The 20,816-nt window shown below is 33.5% G+C and overlaps 5 protein-coding genes across 7 annotated transcripts; 2 read left to right on the forward strand and 3 right to left on the reverse strand.

Annotated features, from left to right (window-relative positions):
* Positions 1-1,557: 1,557 nt before the first annotated feature.
* Positions 1,558-3,514, reverse strand: LOC8277101 (beta-carotene hydroxylase 2, chloroplastic). The gene is made up of 7 exons (XM_002513608.4): positions 2,939-3,514; positions 2,794-2,853; positions 2,638-2,709; positions 2,294-2,428; positions 1,961-2,086; positions 1,810-1,866; positions 1,558-1,698 (listed from the first exon to the last, which is right to left on the reverse strand). The coding sequence occupies exons 1-7, from the start codon at positions 3,320-3,322 to the stop codon at positions 1,621-1,623; spliced, it is 912 nt and encodes a 303-aa protein (XP_002513654.1). The 5' UTR covers positions 3,323-3,514; the 3' UTR covers positions 1,558-1,620.
* Positions 3,515-6,562: 3,048 nt separating this feature from the next.
* On the forward strand, positions 6,563-9,834 carry LOC8277100 (probable polygalacturonase). 2 transcript variants are annotated; one of them, XM_025156358.2, is made up of 6 exons: positions 6,563-7,130; positions 7,690-8,022; positions 8,176-8,296; positions 8,397-8,571; positions 8,664-8,734; positions 8,844-9,834. In XM_025156358.2, the coding sequence occupies exons 1-6, from the start codon at positions 7,104-7,106 to the stop codon at positions 9,530-9,532; spliced, it is 1,416 nt and encodes a 471-aa protein (XP_025012126.1). In that variant the 5' UTR covers positions 6,563-7,103; the 3' UTR covers positions 9,533-9,834. The 2 variants fall into 2 exon arrangements, with proteins under 2 accessions (XP_025012126.1, XP_002513653.1); XM_002513607.4 differs by lacking the exon at positions 6,563-7,130 and adding an exon at positions 7,454-7,565.
* A 509-nt stretch (positions 9,835-10,343) lies between these two features.
* On the forward strand, positions 10,344-12,447 carry LOC8277099 (probable polygalacturonase). The gene is made up of 6 exons (XM_048373250.1): positions 10,344-10,413; positions 10,525-10,872; positions 10,975-11,095; positions 11,190-11,364; positions 11,454-11,524; positions 11,628-12,447. Exons 1-6 carry the CDS (start codon positions 10,381-10,383, stop codon positions 12,329-12,331), a joined length of 1,452 nt encoding a protein of 483 aa, XP_048229207.1. The 5' UTR covers positions 10,344-10,380; the 3' UTR covers positions 12,332-12,447.
* Positions 12,422-15,062, reverse strand: LOC8277098 (probable serine/threonine-protein kinase At1g01540). The gene is made up of 7 exons (XM_015715825.3): positions 14,055-15,062; positions 13,853-13,954; positions 13,648-13,770; positions 13,373-13,543; positions 13,125-13,248; positions 12,829-13,038; positions 12,422-12,748 (listed from the first exon to the last, which is right to left on the reverse strand). Exons 1-7 carry the CDS (start codon positions 14,618-14,620, stop codon positions 12,605-12,607), a joined length of 1,440 nt encoding a protein of 479 aa, XP_015571311.2. The 5' UTR covers positions 14,621-15,062; the 3' UTR covers positions 12,422-12,604.
* Positions 15,063-15,289: 227 nt separating this feature from the next.
* Positions 15,290-19,557, reverse strand: LOC8277097 (glutaminyl-peptide cyclotransferase). Of its 2 annotated transcripts, none has more exons than XR_001534845.3 (11): positions 19,073-19,557; positions 18,889-18,945; positions 18,748-18,783; positions 18,402-18,466; positions 17,572-17,635; positions 17,083-17,200; positions 16,894-16,991; positions 16,488-16,593; positions 16,326-16,353; positions 16,163-16,217; positions 15,290-15,623 (listed from the first exon to the last, which is right to left on the reverse strand). XR_001534845.3 is itself a non-coding variant. In XM_015715826.3 (11 exons), exons 1-11 carry the CDS (start codon positions 19,340-19,342, stop codon positions 15,526-15,528), a joined length of 960 nt encoding a protein of 319 aa, XP_015571312.2. In that variant the 5' UTR covers positions 19,343-19,547; the 3' UTR covers positions 15,290-15,525. The 2 variants fall into 2 exon arrangements, 1 of the variants encoding a protein (XP_015571312.2); XM_015715826.3 differs by having other exon boundaries at positions 16,488-16,558; positions 19,073-19,547.
* Positions 19,558-20,816: the final 1,259 nt, after the last annotated feature.

Here is a 20,816-nt window from a genome sequence, read left to right on the forward strand (position 1 = left end):
TCTGTTTTTGTCATAGAGATGTCTCTATTTTTCTTTCGTTCTTTGATATTGAATTTTCCTTTGCACTTGAGATGTTATTTATTAAGGCAAAAGGTAAAAAATTAAAGAGTCCCTAAACAGTCTGAAGAAAATCAATTGAACCCGTTTTTTTTTATTATGTTTAAAAATAAGCTCTTCATTTGAAAAAATAAAAAATAAAAGCCAATTATGCCGCACTGTTAACAGAGTTTCTAGTGATGCTAACGATTGAGTATAATTGGACTTTTTTTTTTTTTTTTTTCTTTTAAGAGATTAAGTGCTTATCTGAGATTTATTGAAAAGTAAGCAATCAATTGATTTTCCCCAATTTTTCAGGAACTTCCTGTTGTACCTTTTGCCAATTTCTTTTGTTAACATACTTAAATTCTAGTAGTATAAAGTATGAGTTCCAACGAAAATTGTAATCAAACATACATTTTTTCTGTTTTTGTGTGAAATGGGATTTCCTCATGTACATTTCATTTTTTCTTTTTTTGTAAAGTAACAATGAAATTATAGTTTAAAGTAATTCAATATATTTTATTCATATTTTGATTTAATATAAATTTCATAAAAGAAAAATGAAATCTTGATATAAATTCCCACTAGTCGTGAATGTATATTTTAATATAACTTGTAGATTTTATTTATATGTATTTCTTAATTACATGTGACTAAATAGTTTTAGAATTATGTTTTCTTAGAATTTCAATATATATTTTATTAAAATTCCAATCTTATATGAATTTCATGAACAAAAAGCTAGATAAAGATAAATATATATTAATGAATGCTTTAGTGTTTTTATAATTCTGATTTCCTGTTTTAATGCACTTATTAGTATTTTTATAATTCTAGTTACACTATAGTTTCTTTTGCATTTTAAATAATATTTTTATTTTATTTTATTTTGAGCAAAAGATACAAAAAAAAAAAAAAATCCCTAACACAAAGTGAAAAAGGTTAAGTGAACCCCTCTTCTTCAATAAGTCTCAAATAAACCTTAGCGTTTTAGAAGAAGTCTAAATATAGTCTTAACAGAATTTATAAGATTCTTAACAATTAGGTTTAATTGGATTTTTTTTTTTCATTTTTAAAGAAAAGAAATTAAGAGATTAATTGATATCCCAAGTGCTTTTGTACCTTTTGCTATTATAAAGGTGGGTTTGAACACCTCTTTGCTGTGTCTGAGATGTGAAGAAAGATAGGAATATTTTAACTTTCCCCAATTTTACTTAAAGAGAAAGAGTACAATAGTGTAAATCCAAAGAAAAGCTATATATGTTTTCTTTCGTTAATAATTCAACAAGCCTATGAGATTTGTGCAAAGCACAAACATTTACAGGTACATCCCAAAAAATAAAAAAAAAACAGTAACTTTTTGAATCATTTTGGTGCTAAAGTCAAAAATTGAGAACCCCATATCCAACAGCAATTTGTCTTGTTATTTCTTTTTTGTCTTCATCCTTTAAGAGTAATAACACAACCTTTAACAGCACATGCAAAATTTATACATGTTTTTTTTTTTTTTTTTTTCCACCAATTGATGACTACTATTGTTGTTTCTCTACACATAAACAAATCATCAAAAATTTGATTTGATCATCTACCATTGTATGATTTTTTTCTCCTACTTGTCTCCTTTTCCAATTCTTCTAGGCCTCCAACTTCTTCAATTTCCTGGACCACGCAATACAATATTTAACATCCCATGTTAGCCACCAACTGACAGAATCTTAATAAGCAATTTGAATGAAAAATGAATTTAATTAGAAATGGGAATGAGCCCACCTTTGGTCCTAGAAACAACCCATATGGGACGCCATTGAATTTCTCAGAGTGATGAAGCTGACATCAAAATTTAAAGAGAGAAAAAATCTCGACGGTTAGATTCTGTTTTCAGTCACATAAAACAGAGGAATGATCATGTGATGAAATTTACCTGATGGGCAGCGGCTACCTTTCTGAAATAGGGCACGTTGGCAATGGGACCCACTGGGAATCTCTTGTGAACAAGACCATCGTGGACAAACATGTAGGCCATCCCAAACACGGTAATGCCAAGACCCTACTCCCAAGTCAAAAGTGTCATTATGAGAATTATGGAAGGGTATTTTTGGCACATTAGGGGATCAATTGATCATCATCAGCACTGAACAGTAATCTATAATAAATAATTTATAATATTCTAGAATAGATTAACTCTTAATCATATAATGATCCGTTAATCAAGGAACAAAATCACATCGAGAAAGATACGATTACAGAGACTTACAGCTCCAAAACAAAGACCAGGAAAAAGGCCTTTGTTGAAGAATCCATAGTAGAGAAGGCCAATTGCTGGAACTGCATTTGTAATTGCAAATACATCGTTTAGCTCGAACGGACCTTCTCTTGGTCGATGGTGAGACTGTAATCATAATCATCGACAAATCAGCAGAAAAACTCTTTAATGATCACGAAATGAATATAAGTTCAAGAAGTAGCTAAGAAAACGCAGTAAATGAAAAGAGAAACAAGAAACTTGAATTCAATAAGTCGCTAGCATGCATTTCTTACTAATCTTTCTTTCTTTTGTTGCATTACAATGGACAGGAGAAGGAGCCTATCACGTCTTACCTCGTGCATATGCCACAGGGAAGCATGCCAGAGAGCTCTATGAGCCCATCTTGCCCAAAACTCCATACCCACCTGAAACAAAGATTAACAATTCAATTATATCAACTCCAATAAATCAACACGATTAATTACCCAAAGCGAGACAAATGAACTTACAGCAGCCCCTACGGATAGAGAAAATGTACCAAACATTTCTGCCAAAGGAACTTCTCCACCCTATGCCAAAAACATCAATCCAATTTTAAGACATAAGGAACGCACAGTTCTTAAACTAAGAAAGAATAAAGAGATAAGAAAGTACCTCCATCTGCCAATAAAACCTGTAGTAACAAGCCATAACAGCCATAGAAGTAATCCCAAAACTAGACATAACAGCCGCAACCAAGTAAGTAAACCGCTCCGATCTCTTCCTAGCCAATCTCTCAGCTACTCGTGGCGTCAAGATCTGGTAGTTTACTTTCTCATTCTCTTCCTCTACGGGATTCTCAGTTTCGACGCTCTGTTTCAAATCTTCAAGAACAAAACAGATAGCGAAGCCAGTTTTTCTTCGACCGCCAAGAAATAAGCTGTTGTATCGAGTAGAAGGAGGGACAAGTGAAGTGGGCAGAGGCTTTGGGAGGATGTAGGAGGCGTTTATATAACGGAAAGGCTTAAAGACTGGCGCGGCGGATAGTCCAGCCGCCATCGAAGTAAGCGGAGGGCTTGGAAGGAGATACGGTGAGCGAGAGGGAGAGAAAGAGGTGTGGCCGAAAGGGGAAGGATTGGCTGCCCACGAAGATAGGGGAAGAGAGTGAGGGGTGATTAGGTGAATGGTAGTGGCGCAGAGAGATTTGGAGAGTGTCTGTGCTGTGTGTGATATTGGGGTTGGACCTTGGTTTAAATGCAGGAACACCACATCTTGCTTCTGTGGGCCCTTGGGGAATAAAATACTTCAATTACAGACATGAAGATGATTAGCACTACAAATTGCCATTATCGTTCGATTAGTTTGCAGTCTTGCCACTTTCAATAATTGTCAAGATAATTGGACAACATGCAGTCAGCTCAAAATTAACCTTTTTGATTAAATCAACGCATGACTTTCTTTTTCTTTTTTTTTTTCTTTTTTTTCCTCTTGGGAAGAAGTGGGGCGGAGGAGGCGCAAAATATGCAATTCACTGCAACAGCATAATCATATATTCCTTTTGGCCTACAAGACCATCTATTCTCAATTTACACGGGAATGAAGAGATGTCAGCTTTTCTTAGCTAATGTTATTAATCTTTATTATTAGTTTTGTAAATATTCTTATTAACTTTTCTACATAAAAATATAAAGTGTGAAAAAAGTTAATTGCATTCCTTTTAATTGATAAAAAAAAAAAAAGTTAATTGCATATGGTACTATCTACATTAACTAATAAATAGTATATTAATTAATTACTTACTAAATTACCAATTTAAAATTTAGTAATAAGAACTTATTTTGAGTTAAAATTTATAATTAATAAAGTATTTACATTAAAACATATAATAATTATTGAATACATCCGAATGTAACCGAAAGATTTTCTATATCTAGCGAGTGAAGTTCAACATGAAAAAATTAAAACTTAATAAAATTGTATAAGTTTCAAGTCTTTTATTTTCCTCTTGAGTTGAGATTAAATTTTGTAGTTTATTCAATCAATTCATAGTTTTATTGTACTTTTAACATTAGCAATTACCATAAAATATTTATTTGGCCAATAAATAACTAACATATATATATATATATATATATTAGTTAATTCATAAAATGAATGTTATTTATTGATGGGTTATATTGATAGTCATTTATTTTATTTTCCTTTCACTTTTCTTTTATCACTAGTTGGGGTAAATTTTACGTGTAGGCTTTAAGTGTGTTTATGATTATATGTTTTGAATTTCAGTTTACATCATAAAGCTCCATACATTATATAATTCTAATAACACTATAGTTTGATTTCAAAACTAAATCTACTAAAATACGATATGATATCATACTAATATAAATTTCTTTTTAAGTCAATACATATATTAAATTTATATTAAGTTATGGTGTTATAATATATTCGTGCTTAATTATTTTCTGTACTAAATATAATAGAAAAAGTTTATGATATGAATTGAAACGGGATATTGCTAAAAACAACGCACTCAAAGACATGGACTGCCTGTTAGAAAGAACAAAAAAGACATGGACCTGCGAGGAAAACACTTCTATTGGTTGGTAAAAGCGTAATTTTTCGAGAAAGACGGGGGCAATTGATATTGAAGTGGGGAGTTGATGTGTGGACAGCAGTACGAGGGGCAGGCAGATGTCAGCTTCGGACAGGAGAAACTTGTGGCTGTTGGGCCACCGCAGGATTGTGGAGGGGACGACAACGAATCGCGTCTCTTGCTTTTCCAAATTGCCTCGTCTTGTATTTTACCTTCATATTACTAGCTTCCATATCGTGCCACGTATTTCCCAGTATAATCGCTAGCCTATCACCAACTTATTGGGTGGTTTTTGACTGCCACTTGAGATCTCTTCATTGGCTATTAATGGTTACAAATGTCCACTGTCCTAGCCGTCTGCTGCTTTAGTTCGGGTAGTGGGTCGGGTTTGGTGAAGCATGATAGGCCCATTCTCTTGCCGAAAGTAGGAAACATCTTTTTAACGTGAGGATTAGTTTTTGGATGAGTTCAACCAAAAATTAATTATTCAAATTGATGATAAGTTTAGATTTTGAAGTGCTGAGGTGTGATATTTGGATATAATTGAATCATTTGCCCTCTTTTAATATTAAAATAATTGACTTTTATTAAATTAAAAATAAACTTTAATAGTATATACAAAGTAAATAAAAAATTATTAAAATATTACATAAAAGGGTCTGATAATGCCAATTTAATGGTAAAATAAATTATTTCATAGAAAAAATAAATAAAATTGTTGACTGGAAATGTCAACAGTCCTAGATAAAATTCACAATCATTTTTATTGGACAAGTTGGCTACCGGAGTTTTATAAAACTATTATTATAACAGTCTATAATTAAGACTTTATTTACATATTTTTTCTACTAATAGAGTTATGAGAATTGAAAATAATAAAGTAAGAAATAACTTATTCCTAAATTTGTCACTGCCTGGCAAGTTAAACATATATATAAATATATGTTGTAAAATCTAAATATCTACACGTGAAAATAATTTACTAATAGAGTTATGAAATTGAAAAATAAACGTTGACCTTATGTTGCATGGAATTAGAAATGCACTCCCTTCGTGTCCTGTCGTCCTAGCAGGACAAGGAAGGCTCTGACTAAGCTTAAATCAGCTTCACAATGCACTTCGATAAACATTTAGATCATATGTATATCATAATAAATAATATATATATATTTATTTATAAAATTTTATATTTTAATATCAAATAATAAATACATATATTTATTTTAAAATTAATAAATATATATTAATAATTTATTATTTAATAAATAGATAGAAATATGTACTTAGACTAAATAAAAAATTTCTTACAGAATACTGAATATATAAAAGAACTTTAGCAATTTTCTTTCATCGATAATGTTCGATGTTTATTATTATTATTATTATTATTATTGTTATAAGTGCATTTTCTTTAAGGGGTATTTATCGAATTAGAAAAAGCTCTTTCTTATTAAAACTATCCCACTCTTGTAACATTCATTTAAATTTCCTGAGATTAGGATGACCATTCCAAAATGCTAAATTATTAATAGCTTCAAATTTTTTTCTTTTAAAGGAACAGATAAAAGATATATATTGAGAAAACCCAGGTTTGAAATTGAGCTCGACACATGAACAGGCGAGGGCCTGGAGCCTAGAGGGCATGGAACAAAAGGAGTTGGAATAAAGGGCCTGCTTGGCTAACACATGAGCCTTTCTGCGGACAAACTGAAAAGCAAAAAGACCTGAAACTGCTTGCCATATGCAAAAGTATCGTGGATTGGAATAATTATGGTTTCATTTTTATATCGAAAAGGGGATATCTGAAGAAAATAGAGCCAACGACGGTCAATTACACAATTATATCAATGGTTTTCTTTTTAAATCCGTTCTCCTTTACAAGTATAAATTTCATGTAAGGAAATTCTATGTGTAGATGGGTCCTCCATACCCTACATCAAGAAAAAAAAAAAAAAATCTTACACTTAATCTATTTCATTTAAAAAATTAAATTAAAAAAAAAAATTTAACTACATTTAGAATGCATCTTTTTTCATTTTCCCCCTTCATTGATTGACGTATGAGTAGAACATAATTTACCATTGGAGTAGGATACTCATACACAATGTATGATCTCTAGTACAACTGAAGTGCATTTTACATTTCAAATTCCTTTCTGCAAATGGCAACCTCAGTTAATAATTCCATGGTTCTATTAGTGTTTTAATCTTCTTCTGCTTCCATTTCAATCTGCACTGCCGGTCAATGGAGTTGTTCTGCCAAATGTCCAATGTAAATATGCTTCTCTATTTGTTTGTTCATTCTTGTTAATTTTTTCTGTCTTTTGTTTGGTGTTCTACTAATAGTAGCTGTTCTTGATGTATAAAGTAATATCTGCCAATATGGAAAGATGCAGATTTTGGCAGTTACCATATAAACCAATCAACAATTATTTCAACTATATCTAAAATGATGTATGCTTCCTTTGCTTGCTTCAGAAATTGCCGCTGATAATAACGTTGTGTATGCTAAAAGTTTCATAATTTAGTTATTGATCGAATCCATATCTTAAAGTCACGGGGATTCTTTTCCATAAACAACTCTTTAATTCAAAAGCACACACTGTATATAATTCCATCTATTTCCAGATCAAGCGCATCTTCTTTTTCATTTTCATTTTCATTTTTTCAATCAATGGAGAACTATCCCACTTCAGCAAAACACTATGTAGTCTCTCTCTCTCTCTCTCTCTCTCTCTCTATGTGAAAAATTCTGTTCATTTGTTTCAAAATTATGTTACTTGTTTAAAATCAACTGACATTGGCGTTGAATTTTATTTGATTCTGTACAGATTTTTAAGGTCATACCAGTCGTTTTGATATTGGGATCGCTTGGTTCAAGGCTAGGAGAATGCAGAAATGTTAAGATTTCTAATACCATAAGTTACTCTGCCATAAGCTGTCGAAAACACAGCGCTGTTTTAACAGATTTTGGAGGGGTCGGAGATGGAAAAACATCCAATACAAAGGTTTTCCAAACAGCAATAGCTAATCTAAGCAAGTATTCACCAGATGGTGGAGCACAGCTTATCATTCCTGCAGGGAAATGGTTAACTGGGAGCTTTAATCTCACTAGTCATTTTACTCTTTTTCTCCACAAGGAGGCTGTTCTTCTTGCTTCTCAGGTAATACGGCTAACAGTAACTAAATCTCTGAATCTGCATTGTTAGGCAGACAATCGACTATTGGTCTATCAGACTGTTACTCTGTAGCCTAATGATTCTGTCTTGCCTTTCTATTACTTATCTCATGTTCTCGTATGTAAATAACTTGTGTAGGATGAGGCAGAATGGCCTATTCTCCCTCCTTTGCCTTCTTATGGGAGAGGAAGAGATGCAACTGGTGGAAGATTCAGCAGTCTCATTTTTGGTACCAACCTTAAGGATGTCGTGATTACTGGTAATCCGAATTTAGCTTTTTATTCTAACACATTAAGCATAAATTTTTTGGATGAATTTTGTCTAGTGATTTCATATTATGTACATGAAATTTGAATTAGGTAACAATGGCACGATTGATGGCCAGGGTGCAACTTGGTGGAACAAGTTCCACAAGGGTCTACTGAACCAGACTCGCCCCTATCTCATTGAGCTGTTGTACTCTCATAAAATTCAGATATCCAATCTTATTTTAATCAACTCTCCATCATGGAATGTTCATCCCACATATAGCAGGTTTGGCCGTTCTTATGTACTAATCATTAAATATGATTTGCCAATATTTTATGTGATTTGATGTCTTTCCTTTACATTCGAAAAATTTGCAGTAATGTGTTGATCCAAGGGCTGACTATTCTTGCACCAGTTGATTCTCCTAACACAGATGGGATAAATCCAGGTTTATTTTTAGTTAGATCTTAATTATTATTATTATCATTATCATTTTTTTCTCTTTTTGGGTGTGTGTGGGTAGGATTCCATCTGAAGCTCTTACTTTTCTTGTCTAGACTCGTGCACCAATACTCGAATAGAAGATTGTTACATAGTTTCAGGAGATGACTGCATTGCAGTTAAAAGTGGCTGGGATCAATATGGAATCAAATTTGGAATGCCAACAAAGAAACTGGTGATAAGAAGGTTAACCTGCATTTCCCCTGATAGTGCTACAATTGCTCTTGGAAGCGAAATGTCAGGCGGAATTCAGGACGTTAGAGCTGAGGATATTACAGCAATCAATACGCAATCCGGCATCAGAATTAAAACGGCAGCAGGAAGGGGAGCTTATGTGAAAGACATTTTTGTAAGAAGAATGAACTTTAAGACCATGAAGTACGTATTTTGGATGACCGGGTCCTACGGATCACACCCAGATAAAGGTTATGATCCAAATGCACTGCCTATCATTACTCGTATAAATTACCGAGACATTGTAGCAGAAAATGTGACCTATTCAGCAAGACTTGAAGGGATTGAAAAGGATCCTTTTACAGGAATTTGCATTTCTAATGCAAACATAACATTGACCAAGAAACCAGAGAAACTGCAATGGAACTGCACAGATATAGAGGGAGTAACAAGCAATGTTAATCCTAGGCCTTGCAGCTTGTTGCCAGGCAAAAGACTTGAGTGTCCTTTTCCGAAGGATAGGCTGCCTATTGAAAATGTTAAGCTGAAAACCTGCTCTGCTGCTAGCTAGATTCCATGTTGATTTTCTACAGGAAAAAGTAAAATAAAATTAAAAGGTTTTGTACAACCAAAAAAGGATGTGCTAGTTCTTGAGTTATATATAATTCAGAGAATTAGTTGTAGCTAGTAGCATAAAATTAAGATCTCATATTTTATTAAGGAAAAAGGTATCAGATTCCCATAATGTAATCCCTAAATAGGGATAATGTTTTAAAAAATAATTAGGGGTATATTTTCATTAAGGACTATCGTATACATACTGTTAAAAATAGTGATTTACAAAAATGAAAGTCAGATGCCTAATTCCGGCGAGATATGTATTAGCATATTGTCTAATTAAATTACTTATAATTAAGTGATCCATGAGATTCATTATAATCAGTATTTTGGAGTTGAATGAATATACAAAAATAAATTGAGAATCTCTCTCTGTTCATTAGGTAGTAGTAATATGAATTTCATACCAAACTATTAAATTTGAATGGACGGTCCAGATTAAGAAAATATAATAGAATTTAAGTTATAGTTTTTAATAATAGCAGTAAATGGATAACTATTTTGCTTTATTGAATCCATAAATGCTTAACTTGGCAAGAAATCAGTTATTAGCATGAATGGTAGCGGTGGATCCACTAAGAATATCTAAATTAAATATTAGTCTAAATCCAATTTAGTCCCGAAATGCAAACCACGGTAGGAATTTACCGTTATTTTTAGCAATTTAAAAATTTAAATTCTAAAAGTAAACTTACTTTAATTAGTTAAATCCCTATATTTATCTCATCAATTATTTTAAAAAGATTTTCGGCTTTTATATAAGAAGAGAAGATATAAGTTTACGATATTCAGTTTTCAGAAATGTTGGCGTTCCTTGAATCCGGACGATACCATGTACTCCTTTTTCTGTTTCTCTATATAAATAAACTATATGATGCTTTAGTCATAATGCTTAAAATGGTAGAGATGACTTTTCATTTTAATCATAGTGTTTAATTTGTGCAGTATCTGGAGATTTTCACCGCCCTGGTCTTTGTGGGATCAATTAGTGTCGGAATAGCAGAAAGCAGAAATGTGCAGATTTTCAACAAGGATAGCTACAATGCAGTAAACTACGCTGCCATAAATTGTCGTAAACACACCGCATTTCTGACAGATTTTGGAGGTGTTGGAGATGGAAAAACATTGAACACAAAGGCATTTCAAGCTGCCATTGCCAATCTTAGCCAATATGCTGATGATGGAGGTGCTGAACTTATTGTACCAGCAGGGAAATGGTTGACTGGTAGCTTCAATCTCACTAGCCATTTCACCCTTTTCCTCCACCGTGGTGCTACCATTCTTGCTTCTCAGGTATCTCTTTTTTCCTTCTTTTCCTTTTTCTTTTCCTTTGATGTCTCTAAACATTATTGTAGGATATGTTTCTGATATGAGCTTGCATGACTGCATTGACAGAATGAAGCAGACTTCCCTATAATTGCTGCGTTACCTTCTTTTGGAGTAGAAAAGGATTTTCCTGACGGAAGGTTTTCTAGTCTCATTCGTGGCATAAACCTTACTGATGTTGTAATTACTGGTAATCGGACATCATGCAATTTCATTTCTCCATACTTAACTTTGTGCTAAGGGTAATGCATATTAATGCGAAGTATTGGGGTTTGCATCATCAGGTAACAATGGTACAATTGATGGTCAGGGTGCTCCTTGGTGGGACAAATTTGAGAAGGGTCTATTTAAGGCGAGCCGACCATTATTGATTGATATTATGTACACTGATCAACTCCAAATATCAAATATTACTTTAGTCAATTCTCCATCTTGGCATGTCCATCCTGTCTACTGCAGGTTTGTCAGAAGTTATATGCTCAAGCTTGTTTCTGCAGTTTATGAGCACATTACAGTGTTGTGATTCTGATGAGATTTGCAAAATGCAGTAATGTGTTGGTCCAAGGAGTGACAATTATTGCCCCTGTTGAAGTTCCTAATACAGATGGGATCAACCCAAGTCGGTTTCTTGCATCAAGTTTTCATCAGTATTTAAATTTTCCATTAATTAGTACTTCGGAGTAATCCTGATGAAATCTGCATCGCATGTTTATGTTTTTCAGATTCGTGCACAAATACTCGGATTGAAGATTGTTACATTGTATCTGGAGATGACTGCATTGCAATTAAAAGTGGCTGGGACCAGTACGGAATTAAATTTGGAATGCCCACAAAAGACGTAGTTGTAAGAAGGCTAACCTGCATTTCCCCTCAAAGTGCTGGCATAGCTCTTGGAAGTGAGATGTCTGGTGGAATTGAAAATGTTAGAGTTGAGGACATCACAGCTTTCACTAGCCAATCCGCTGTTAGGATCAAAACTGCACCTGGAAGAGGAGGTTATGTTAAAGACATATTCGTAAGAAGGATGACCTTGCAAACCATGAAGTATGTTTTCTGGATATCAGGCAACTATAAGACACATCCAGATGACGGCTTTGATCCAAATGCACTAGCTGAGATCAAGAATATAAACTATAGAGACATTGTAGCACGGAATGTGAACATGTCAGGAGCATTTGATGGATTTCCTACCAATCACTTTACTGGAATCTGCATGTCTAATGTAACTATACAATTGAGTCAAACTCCAAAAAAGCCGCAATGGAACTGCAGTAATGTGGAGGGAGTTTCAAGCCATGTGACTCCCACACCCTGCAGCTTATTTCCTGAAAAACCTGTTGACTGCACTTTCCCAGAAGATAAGCTGCCAATTGAAAGCATACACCTGAAAACTTGTACTGCCAAGAGAGTTTTTCCTGGAGTATAACTCTAACTTGAAATTTATTATAATAATAGATGGTCGGTAGATTAATGATCAACCATGTTAAGGAAGTAAATAATATGAAAGAAGGAGAAATAATTGAATGTTTGTGCTGCTATTTAGCTTATTGTGTAGTTTGTTCGTCATTTATGATTAGAAAATACAGGCAAGATTTTGTTATGAACAAACTGAAAATTTATAGATTAAGATGTTTAATAACAACAAAGAAATGAAACTTGATGCTATAGTCTTTTCTGAAGTTTGATATCTGCGACGGCATTACTCCAATATCATTTTCTGATAGGCATTACTGCTCCTTTCCCTTTCATGTGTAGTGAAATCACTCTCACCAGCTTTTGCAATAATTTGACTCTCTTTTGAGGGACTTTGACGAGATGGGGAGTCTCTCCTAAATCGACGTTCCTGCATTATAGAACCATCAGAGGAAACAGGACAGAAGTTAGGCAATGCATATTTGTGTATCCTAAGAAGTACTCTCTTACATCATTTAGAAGTAAGTCGCGTGGCTGCAGCATGTGGATGACATCTCTCATTGTAGGTCTATGCTTTATATCAGGATCAACGCATCGAAGAGCAAGTAAAAGCACACGTTTGAGCTCCTTTGAAGATGGAAATTCTGGTAATTTAGGATCTGCTATATACATGATTTTGTGGCTCGCAACCATGGACTTCAACCAGTCAATTAAATATACCTGCAATTGATGACTTAGTTTCCGTGTTAAAAGATATGCATGTTAAAGTCTCAAAGAAAGCACCCAAATGGTCTGAGGATCCTTACTTGGGGTTGATTGTCATCTACAGGCGTCCTTCCACATATGATCTCCATTACCAGAATTCCAAAGCTATAAACGTCAGTCCTCTCATTCAGAACTCCAGTTAAAGCATATTCTTGAGATAAATAACTGGAAAAACACACTATTTGACATGGTCAGTACATATTACCAAGTTCCACTTAGCAGAACTTAGACACATTGCCCTGTAACGAAATGACATATATACTTTATCGAAATGACAATAGAAGCTTACCCAGATGTTCCCATCAGACGAGCTGCCATCTGATTTCCCCCAGGACCACAGAGCTTAACAATACCAAAATCAGAGATCTTAGGATTCCATTGATGATCGAGCAATATGTTGGTAGATTTTAGGGTTTGATGAATAATCTTTGGTTCAATGTCCTCGTGAAGGTAGGCCAATCTTTAGAAGCAAACTATTCAAATTGCATGAGCATAGAATAAAAAGAAGAGAAAGAAGTGTATATAATGATTGAAATGACAATGTCTTGATAAAAAATAACTCACCCTTTTGCTACTCCTTGGATAATATTCATCCTTATACCCCATGTCAGAGGGCTAACTTCCTCTGTCCATCCATGAAGCCACTGATGCAGATTTCCATTATCCACATACTCATTCACAAGAATTCTGATTGAAGCAAAGTCTTAAAAAACCAAGGGATGGAAATAATCTGTCTACGTTGGAGGAAGTAAATAGCAGACAATAGTACCTATAGCCTCCTTCTGTACAGCATCCAAGCAATTTGACTATATTCTTGTGTCTAACATGCCCTATCACCTCCACTTCATCCACAAACTCTTCAGCTTGGCAACTGATGTGATGATTAATAAGCTTGTCAATAATGCAATAACACATTCAACAAATAGAAAAAGAAAAAATGTGTATAAAAACTATGATTTGAGAAAAAGTACCTCTTACTCAATAGACTCTTTACAGCCACTCTGGTAGCATCCAACAAAATGCCCCGATAAACAACACCACGATCACCATTTCCGATCAAATTTTCATCAGAAAACCCATCAGTCATCACCTCGATATCGTGATAAGTAAACCTATTTCCTCTCCAAGCATCAAAAACTACAGGGAAGTATCTAGCAACTGACTCCAAATCAGCTCCATTGTTATTATCTTGAGTTGTGATCGTCCCACTAAGATTGGTATGATGATCTAGCTTCGCCATGTTCATTTCAATCTCCACAATACGTTGAGACAAGAGTCTTCTATCCAAGGACGACGCACTGTAACTATTCCTAAAGTTGTTGCTGCAAGAAATGGCATTTGGTAAAAGGAAATGGGGTTTGAAAGATTTTGATTTCTTCTGGCGACAGAGATAGACGATGCTGATAAAGATGACAATGAGGATGAGAGCAGTGAAGAGTAAAACAAAAGCAACTAAAATAATCCATAGCCTGATGCCAAAGAATGATGTATGCGTTGAAAGATTTTTGTTAAGGGAAGATTGGTGCTGGTAGGACATGTTTAGAAATTAAAGAGATGAGAATTGAGAGAGAGCTCAAAGGAAGATACAAGTTGTTGAAGATGAAAAGAAGAGAACAAAAAGAGAGAGAGAGAGAGAGAGAGAGGAGATAACAGAAGAAGATTTTGAGCTTAGGCAGAACACCTCGTTGTTGTAGTTCAAAATCTTTGACGCATCAACTAACTTGCGGGCGTAGCGGGAAATTTGGGTACAGTTTGAGATGTAGAAATAACACTAGCTTCGCACCAAATGAACCAACAGCTCTTTGCCACTTCAAGCAAATATTAGTTGTTATGATATGATCTGTTTTATCGGCCGTTCCCGTGAAACTAAAGCTATCTGGCTAAAGAAATCTTTTATTAACTCTTTTATTCCCAAATAATATTACAGACAACACTATCTCGTTCATCATATAATCATCATCGTCATCAGTTTAGTCCTACGTCCTGTTCGGAACTAGAAAATGTTTTATCAGTATATTTTATGTGTAAGCATCAAATGAGTTCACGCGGTGAAATCTCATTCAACTTACAGGTAATTGTATGTTTTTTTTTAAAAAAAAAAAAAAAAAAAAAAACTTATAGGCGGTTGTATTATAAATTAGTTCTAGATAAGAATTTCTAATATTTTCTGAAAACCAAAAGAATCCCAGGGCTGGGCTTTTACATGTGAGAAACACAAACAAAATTTCAATTTGCTGCGCATTTTGTTCTGTTAAGAAGCAAAACAATGGCTTTGTATACATTCTACGCATCACTCCGTATTTAAAATTGTCTCGGATAAATATGAACACGTCCCAAAGAAAGAAGCCAGCTATAGTTCTCTAATGCCTTTACAAAAGCAGGTTTCATCTATAATCCCGGGTTTCAGTCATCCAGCTCGAATAACAGTGCGCAAGTAGCAGACTACGGTAAGCAAAGCTGCTTAATCAGTCTTCTGTCGACATATTTATTAACAGGGTGCAATTTGACTTCATAGAGCTTTGGCCATAGTTTTCCAGTAACTGCATACAAATATAATTAGATACTCTTCTTACTTAAATAAAATGCACATATATAGAGACACCTTATCCAAGAAACAAAAAGATAAACTACTAATATTAAGAAGCCTCAAATATGAGCTAAGTAAGACGATGGATTAGACTTTAGACATCGTAATGCTGCAAGTAGGAAATATTTCAATCATTAACCTCCATCAGAAGCTAAGAGGGGTCTTCTGATATGTTCAATTTAGATCATGAATGCAAGTCAAATATGAGTTGTTTGATAGAGAAACAAATGGCAACATAAGGCATAGCTAACATCGTAAATTAAGTTATAAGTAGCTTGGCTGGGTTAAAGACTTCTAATAAGTACAATTGGAAGGCCCAAAAATCCCAGTTAGGCTCACGAGGGCAATGAACTGCAGCAATACAAATTAGCAACAGCTGCCACGAATTCTGTAGTGTTTTGAGACAAGAATTATGTGCGCAAGTCGAGTACGCGAGAAAATATAGGCCACATTTTACAACTTAAAAGATATTGGCCCAGTATAACAGCTTACCGAAAAGACGGTTGTTATTGCTATCCCAGGCAATGCCATTTAAAACATCAATGCCCTAAGAAGTAGTGAAAATTTCAGACACATCAGCTATATCATGGGAAGAATTATTTATTTTTTTCTTTTTTACAAAGACAGGACATTTTATTAGTGACTAAATGCTCACCCTGTATCCAGCTGCCATCAATCCTTTCCTGTAAAAACACAAAAATGAAACAGAATGATTCCATGCAACTCTCAAGCCATATAAAAAAGATGTCAATAATATCATGATAACAGACAAATACTAAGTAATCCAATATACAGAGAAGATAAATAAAAGCACCACCTTAAATTTTCAAGCATAATCCATCCAAGAACTGTGCCATCTTTCTGTGAGATCTTTGCAATGCAATCAGTCTACATAAGAAGAAGGCAAACCTTAGAAGCACCACCTGTATAAGCAAAGTCTTCTGCAATTATAGCAAAATATAAGACAGAATCTTCTCTTCGCCAAGGTTGAGGGTCTGAGAGAGAGAGAGAGAGAGAGAGAGAGAGAGAGTCCAGGAAGCAGGAGAATAACATTATAAAGTCAGGATAACTCCCCAAAGTCATGAATTGCTTTATTCAGTGACATTACAAGTCCTTCAGAAGAAAAGTACTATGCCAGTGCCCTCACTGCATCCATAGAAGTTCCTAGTATTCCAAAACTCCACAAAAATGTCCAAATACATTCAACGAAGATCAAAAGGTACCTGCCAAATGTTGGCCCAAATTTCACCATTTACAAACTCTAGTTCATTGAGGTAGCGTACTTCCTGATTATCATATTTCACAATGTTTTTCTTTCTTACTGCATCAAAATTCAAACAACAAACATTAAGAATCATCTATGCAACATAAAAAACCAAAGTGCATGATTAAGAGTTGTAGAAAAGAAAAACCTTTCAATGTTTGAGCATCAAGTTGATATAGTGTTGAAGTTCCATCGCTGCCAAATAAAACTTTCCCATCAGTTGCCAGTCCCCAACCATCATTCATCTGATGAGTAAATTCCTTAATCTGCATCAAGTGAGAAAACAAAATTATCCAAAATAATAAAAAAAAAAATTTCAGCCACCCCAAAATAGGAGACACCTCAATATAAAATAAGAAACCAAGGCAAACAAGCATCTAAATAGCCTATGGTATGGCAGCAGATAGGACAACAAGTAGTATTAAAAGTAAAAGATCAATCCAGGGTGCAGGAGTTATCCAGTACAGCAAAAGATAGGAAAAATGCAGGATGGTATAGCAAAAATCGAATCATTCTTAAATATAATAAAGCGTAGATGAGAAACGACCACACTAAAAATGAGAAAATGACCCATTAAAACTAATAATATATTGCATTCAAATACACACGCCAAAAAGAAAAATGGTGAAGAACAAACTTTGCTTAAATCATTTCGGTCATATATGAAACCAGTTTTTCTCAACCAAGTTACTTGGAACAGCCTACAAAAGAGCATAAAAGAAATACTGTATTAGCTTAATGATTTTCTCAAGTAGAATTGAAGATACCAGATGCTAATTGCAAATATACAGGAAGCAAAACCTACAGCTAGTCAGTACATACACATGCGCATTGAAATCGAGCATGTTTGGCCTTTCAGAAATACGAAGTTAAATTCCAAGGCAGAACAAGACACATGAAATCATGTGAGTATTCTACACATTTTGTCTTTTTAGAAAAAATAGAGACAAAGAAAGCTTTGTGCTCTATCATTTTCCTTCCTCCCAACCAAACACAGTATAAAGAATCAAGCGAAGTCAGCATCCAACAAAAAAGCAGATGCATATTCGATCCATGACCCTAACTTGATATTCCTAAGGCGAGATTCATTGTATATTTGCAATTCCAAGTGAATAAAATAGGTGCATTTGATTTTTCACAACATAGTTTTGAACTAAACCTAACACATTAATAATATAAAAGCCGTCAGTGGACTACAAAGCCAAAAGGGAACCCAGAAAAGAGCAGTGGAGAAGCCAAAGGAGGGCTGCTGATGGATTTTAACTAGTAATTGATTATTGATTATCAACAATAAGGATTCGTTTTGCTTTTATGCGTTCAAACATCCCAGAATCTGGTCAACTGAAAGTGCTAAATCAAAGGAACTTCTACAGGGTGTGAAAAGATGTCATGTCTCCAAAATATCAAGCAGTGTATATAACTTTGCTAAATCAAAAAAAGAAAAGAAAATGTGACTGAATCACAAACCTTTCACCAAGAAGAGTCAAACCTTCCCCAAAATAAGATGCATCCATGTTCTGAAGAACCTCAACCTGACAGTAAAAAGACAGCACGAGGCTTGAATTGAATATGCTTATTGCAATTATTAAAATTTAAGAACCAGTAAACTCATAAAGAAGTTAGCTCACCAACCATCGATTAGGGGAGCACCAGTATTATACTCATAAAAAATAATTGATCTATCTATAAGGACATACATAATAGCTGATTACATGTTAATAATAATGTAAAGCTCTAGCTTCACAATAAACACAATTCTAAACCATGAGAAGTTTAGAAAAGAATTTGAAAGCTAGTGAGTAGTGACATGTACCTTCCCCGACTGAAGATCAACTCTACGAACTGATGACTGAAGTTACAAAAGTAGAAAGTAAATTAGTGAATAACACAAAACCATATATGACAGGAAAGCACATTATATATTTGCAATTAAAGAGAAAGCAAACAAACATACCTCACCATACAGGCCGGTGGACTCGAACAGTGTATCATTGCCTGCATAAAGAAGACCCTGGAGAAACCAATTTTGTAGTAATTTTAATCACTAAAAAAAAAATCAGATTCTAAGCAATTAGAGTTGATGAGGATCAAAAGAGCATTAAGTTTATATAAATGAAACTAATTCATTAGAGTAATACCTGAGTAAAGGCGCTGGGGTCGTGAGGGAACTCATTGACCACTTGAATAGCATAAATTTTGGAGGATTGATCAACAGATCCTAAGCTGCTTAACGTGATTGGAGAAATGCCTAAGAGAGCTATAATACCAAAGATCATAACGAATAAAACAAGGAGTGGTACTTTTCTGAGAGTGAAATGAGAAGTGTGAGATGGAGAGGGCATAGCAATGTCTGCTTTCGGGGTTGATCGCTTGTTGTTGGACCTCTTGTTCACAGATTTAGTCCCCATTAAGATAGAAGCTTCATTGGATTATTGGATTAGTGAAGCCAGAAGCCGAAGAGGAATCGATTTGGGAAGCGAGATGTTTAGATCGGCTAGTTAGTCGACCAGTTTGTTGTTAGGTGTAGTAGAAAGAACTTTGGTCAGGTAAGGTCACAATCATTTCCCAACGCAATCACGTGCGTTCATTACTTGTGAGTTCGTCTTTAAGTGATCAGTCCGTTGATATTTCTGACTGGTTAATTTCATCCGCTCTTCCTGATTCTAAGCGAATATCTCATTTATAGACCCCCGAGTTCCAGCTGCCGTTACTAAACTATTGACTAATTTAAGATCTATTCGTAAACTTTAATTCAACTTTATTTTTGTTTTATTTAATAAAATATCTAAACGTATAACATTAAAATAAATTAGAAATAATTATATTTTTAAGTACCCGAGTGGTTAAATTTTTAAAATTAATAATTGAGTATAACAGTCTATAAGAAAATAATAAAATGGTATTTTTAGAAAATGACTTTCAAATTTTTCTTAAATTTTTAAGGGATATAGATGAGAATATAAAAATTATTAAATATCAAAAACTAAAATGGATTCGTTGGTGATATAATTTTAGAGTAAATCTTATTTTATACTCTTTCTCTAACTTATATTAATCCTCAATTTCGTAGTCTTAATTTTTAATCTCTAATTTATAAATTATAATATTTATTGCATCATAAACTCTATTAACTTATAAAAATATATTTGTATGTGATAGATAAATTTATTATTTTATTATTCTTACAATATATTTTTACCGCATCTCTTATTTTTAATCTCATTTTAGATTTAAAAAAATTTATATTGGTATTTATAATGTGTAACCTTCTAAAAATATTATTTTGTTATAAGTTGTCACACTTAATTGTTAATTTTAAAAATTTAACTACTCGATTATCATTTTTGATAGATTTAGACACTAAAATTATAAATTATCCCATTAAATTATATAATCCCAACTTAATTTTACAATTTATCATATGATAAAGCATCAAATTTAAATTTGTATTGTTGATCAAATTAGTCCAATTTTATTTTTTTTCTAACAAAAATCTCATAACTCTCGTTTAAAAACTAAATAAGTCTAAATTTTAGCTTATTTGATCTCACTTCCCATTAGTATATTAAAATAATATTAATATATTTACTTTTTATTTTGTTTTATGTTTAGATAATAAATTATATTTATATTTTTCATTCATTATTTCTCACAACCAATACAACTGCTATATTATTTCTATTATTATTATATCTCTATATTCATTAACGCCATCTCTATCTTACATCTTAATAGAAATAATATTATATTAATAAATACTCAATTCACACAAAAATGTTTTTATGTTAGTATCTGATTAAAATTTAGATTTATTTAGCCTCATAATAGAAATACAAATAGTAAGCCTAATTATTGGAAAAAAATGAAATTAGTTTTATTTGA

Source organism: Ricinus communis, chromosome 4, assembly GCF_019578655.1.
Source record: "Ricinus communis isolate WT05 ecotype wild-type chromosome 4, ASM1957865v1, whole genome shotgun sequence".
Classification (NCBI taxonomy): domain Eukaryota; kingdom Viridiplantae; phylum Streptophyta; class Magnoliopsida; order Malpighiales; family Euphorbiaceae; genus Ricinus; species Ricinus communis.

Coding starts and splice junctions, on each gene's coding strand:
- LOC8277101 (XM_002513608.4), bottom strand. CDS start 3,322: ATGGCGGCTGGACTATCCGCCGCGCCAGTCTTTAAGCCTTTCCGTTAT. Junction 1,867..1,960: donor AGGTAGCCGCTGCCCATCAG/GTAAATTTCATC, acceptor TTTTGATGTCAG/CTTCATCACTCTGAGAAATT. Junction 1,699..1,809: donor GGTTGTTTCTAGGACCAAAG/GTGGGCTCATTC, acceptor TGCGTGGTCCAG/GAAATTGAAGAAGTTGGAGG.
- LOC8277100 (XM_002513607.4), top strand. CDS start 7,533: ATGGAGAACTATCCCACTTCAGCAAAACACTAT. Junction 8,023..8,175: donor CTGTTCTTCTTGCTTCTCAG/GTAATACGGCTA, acceptor TAACTTGTGTAG/GATGAGGCAGAATGGCCTAT. Junction 8,297..8,396: donor TAAGGATGTCGTGATTACTG/GTAATCCGAATT, acceptor AATTTGAATTAG/GTAACAATGGCACGATTGAT.
- LOC8277099 (XM_048373250.1), top strand. CDS start 10,381: ATGTTGGCGTTCCTTGAATCCGGACGATACCAT. Junction 10,873..10,974: donor CTACCATTCTTGCTTCTCAG/GTATCTCTTTTT, acceptor CTGCATTGACAG/AATGAAGCAGACTTCCCTAT. Junction 11,096..11,189: donor TACTGATGTTGTAATTACTG/GTAATCGGACAT, acceptor TTGCATCATCAG/GTAACAATGGTACAATTGAT.
- LOC8277098 (XM_015715825.3), bottom strand. CDS start 14,620: ATGTCCTACCAGCACCAATCTTCCCTTAACAAAAATCTTTCAACGCAT. Junction 13,544..13,647: donor ATCCAAGGAGTAGCAAAAGG/GTGAGTTATTTT, acceptor TTGCTTCTAAAG/ATTGGCCTACCTTCACGAGG. Junction 12,749..12,828: donor GCGACTTACTTCTAAATGAT/GTAAGAGAGTAC, acceptor TCTATAATGCAG/GAACGTCGATTTAGGAGAGA.
- LOC8277097 (XM_015715826.3), bottom strand. CDS start 19,342: ATGGGGACTAAATCTGTGAACAAGAGGTCCAACAACAAGCGATCAACC. Junction 17,201..17,571: donor ACCGAAATGATTTAAGCAAA/GTTTGTTCTTCA, acceptor CACTTGATGCAG/ATTAAGGAATTTACTCATCA. Junction 16,354..16,487: donor ATTATGCTTGAAAATTTAAG/GTGGTGCTTTTA, acceptor GTGTTTTTACAG/GAAAGGATTGATGGCAGCTG.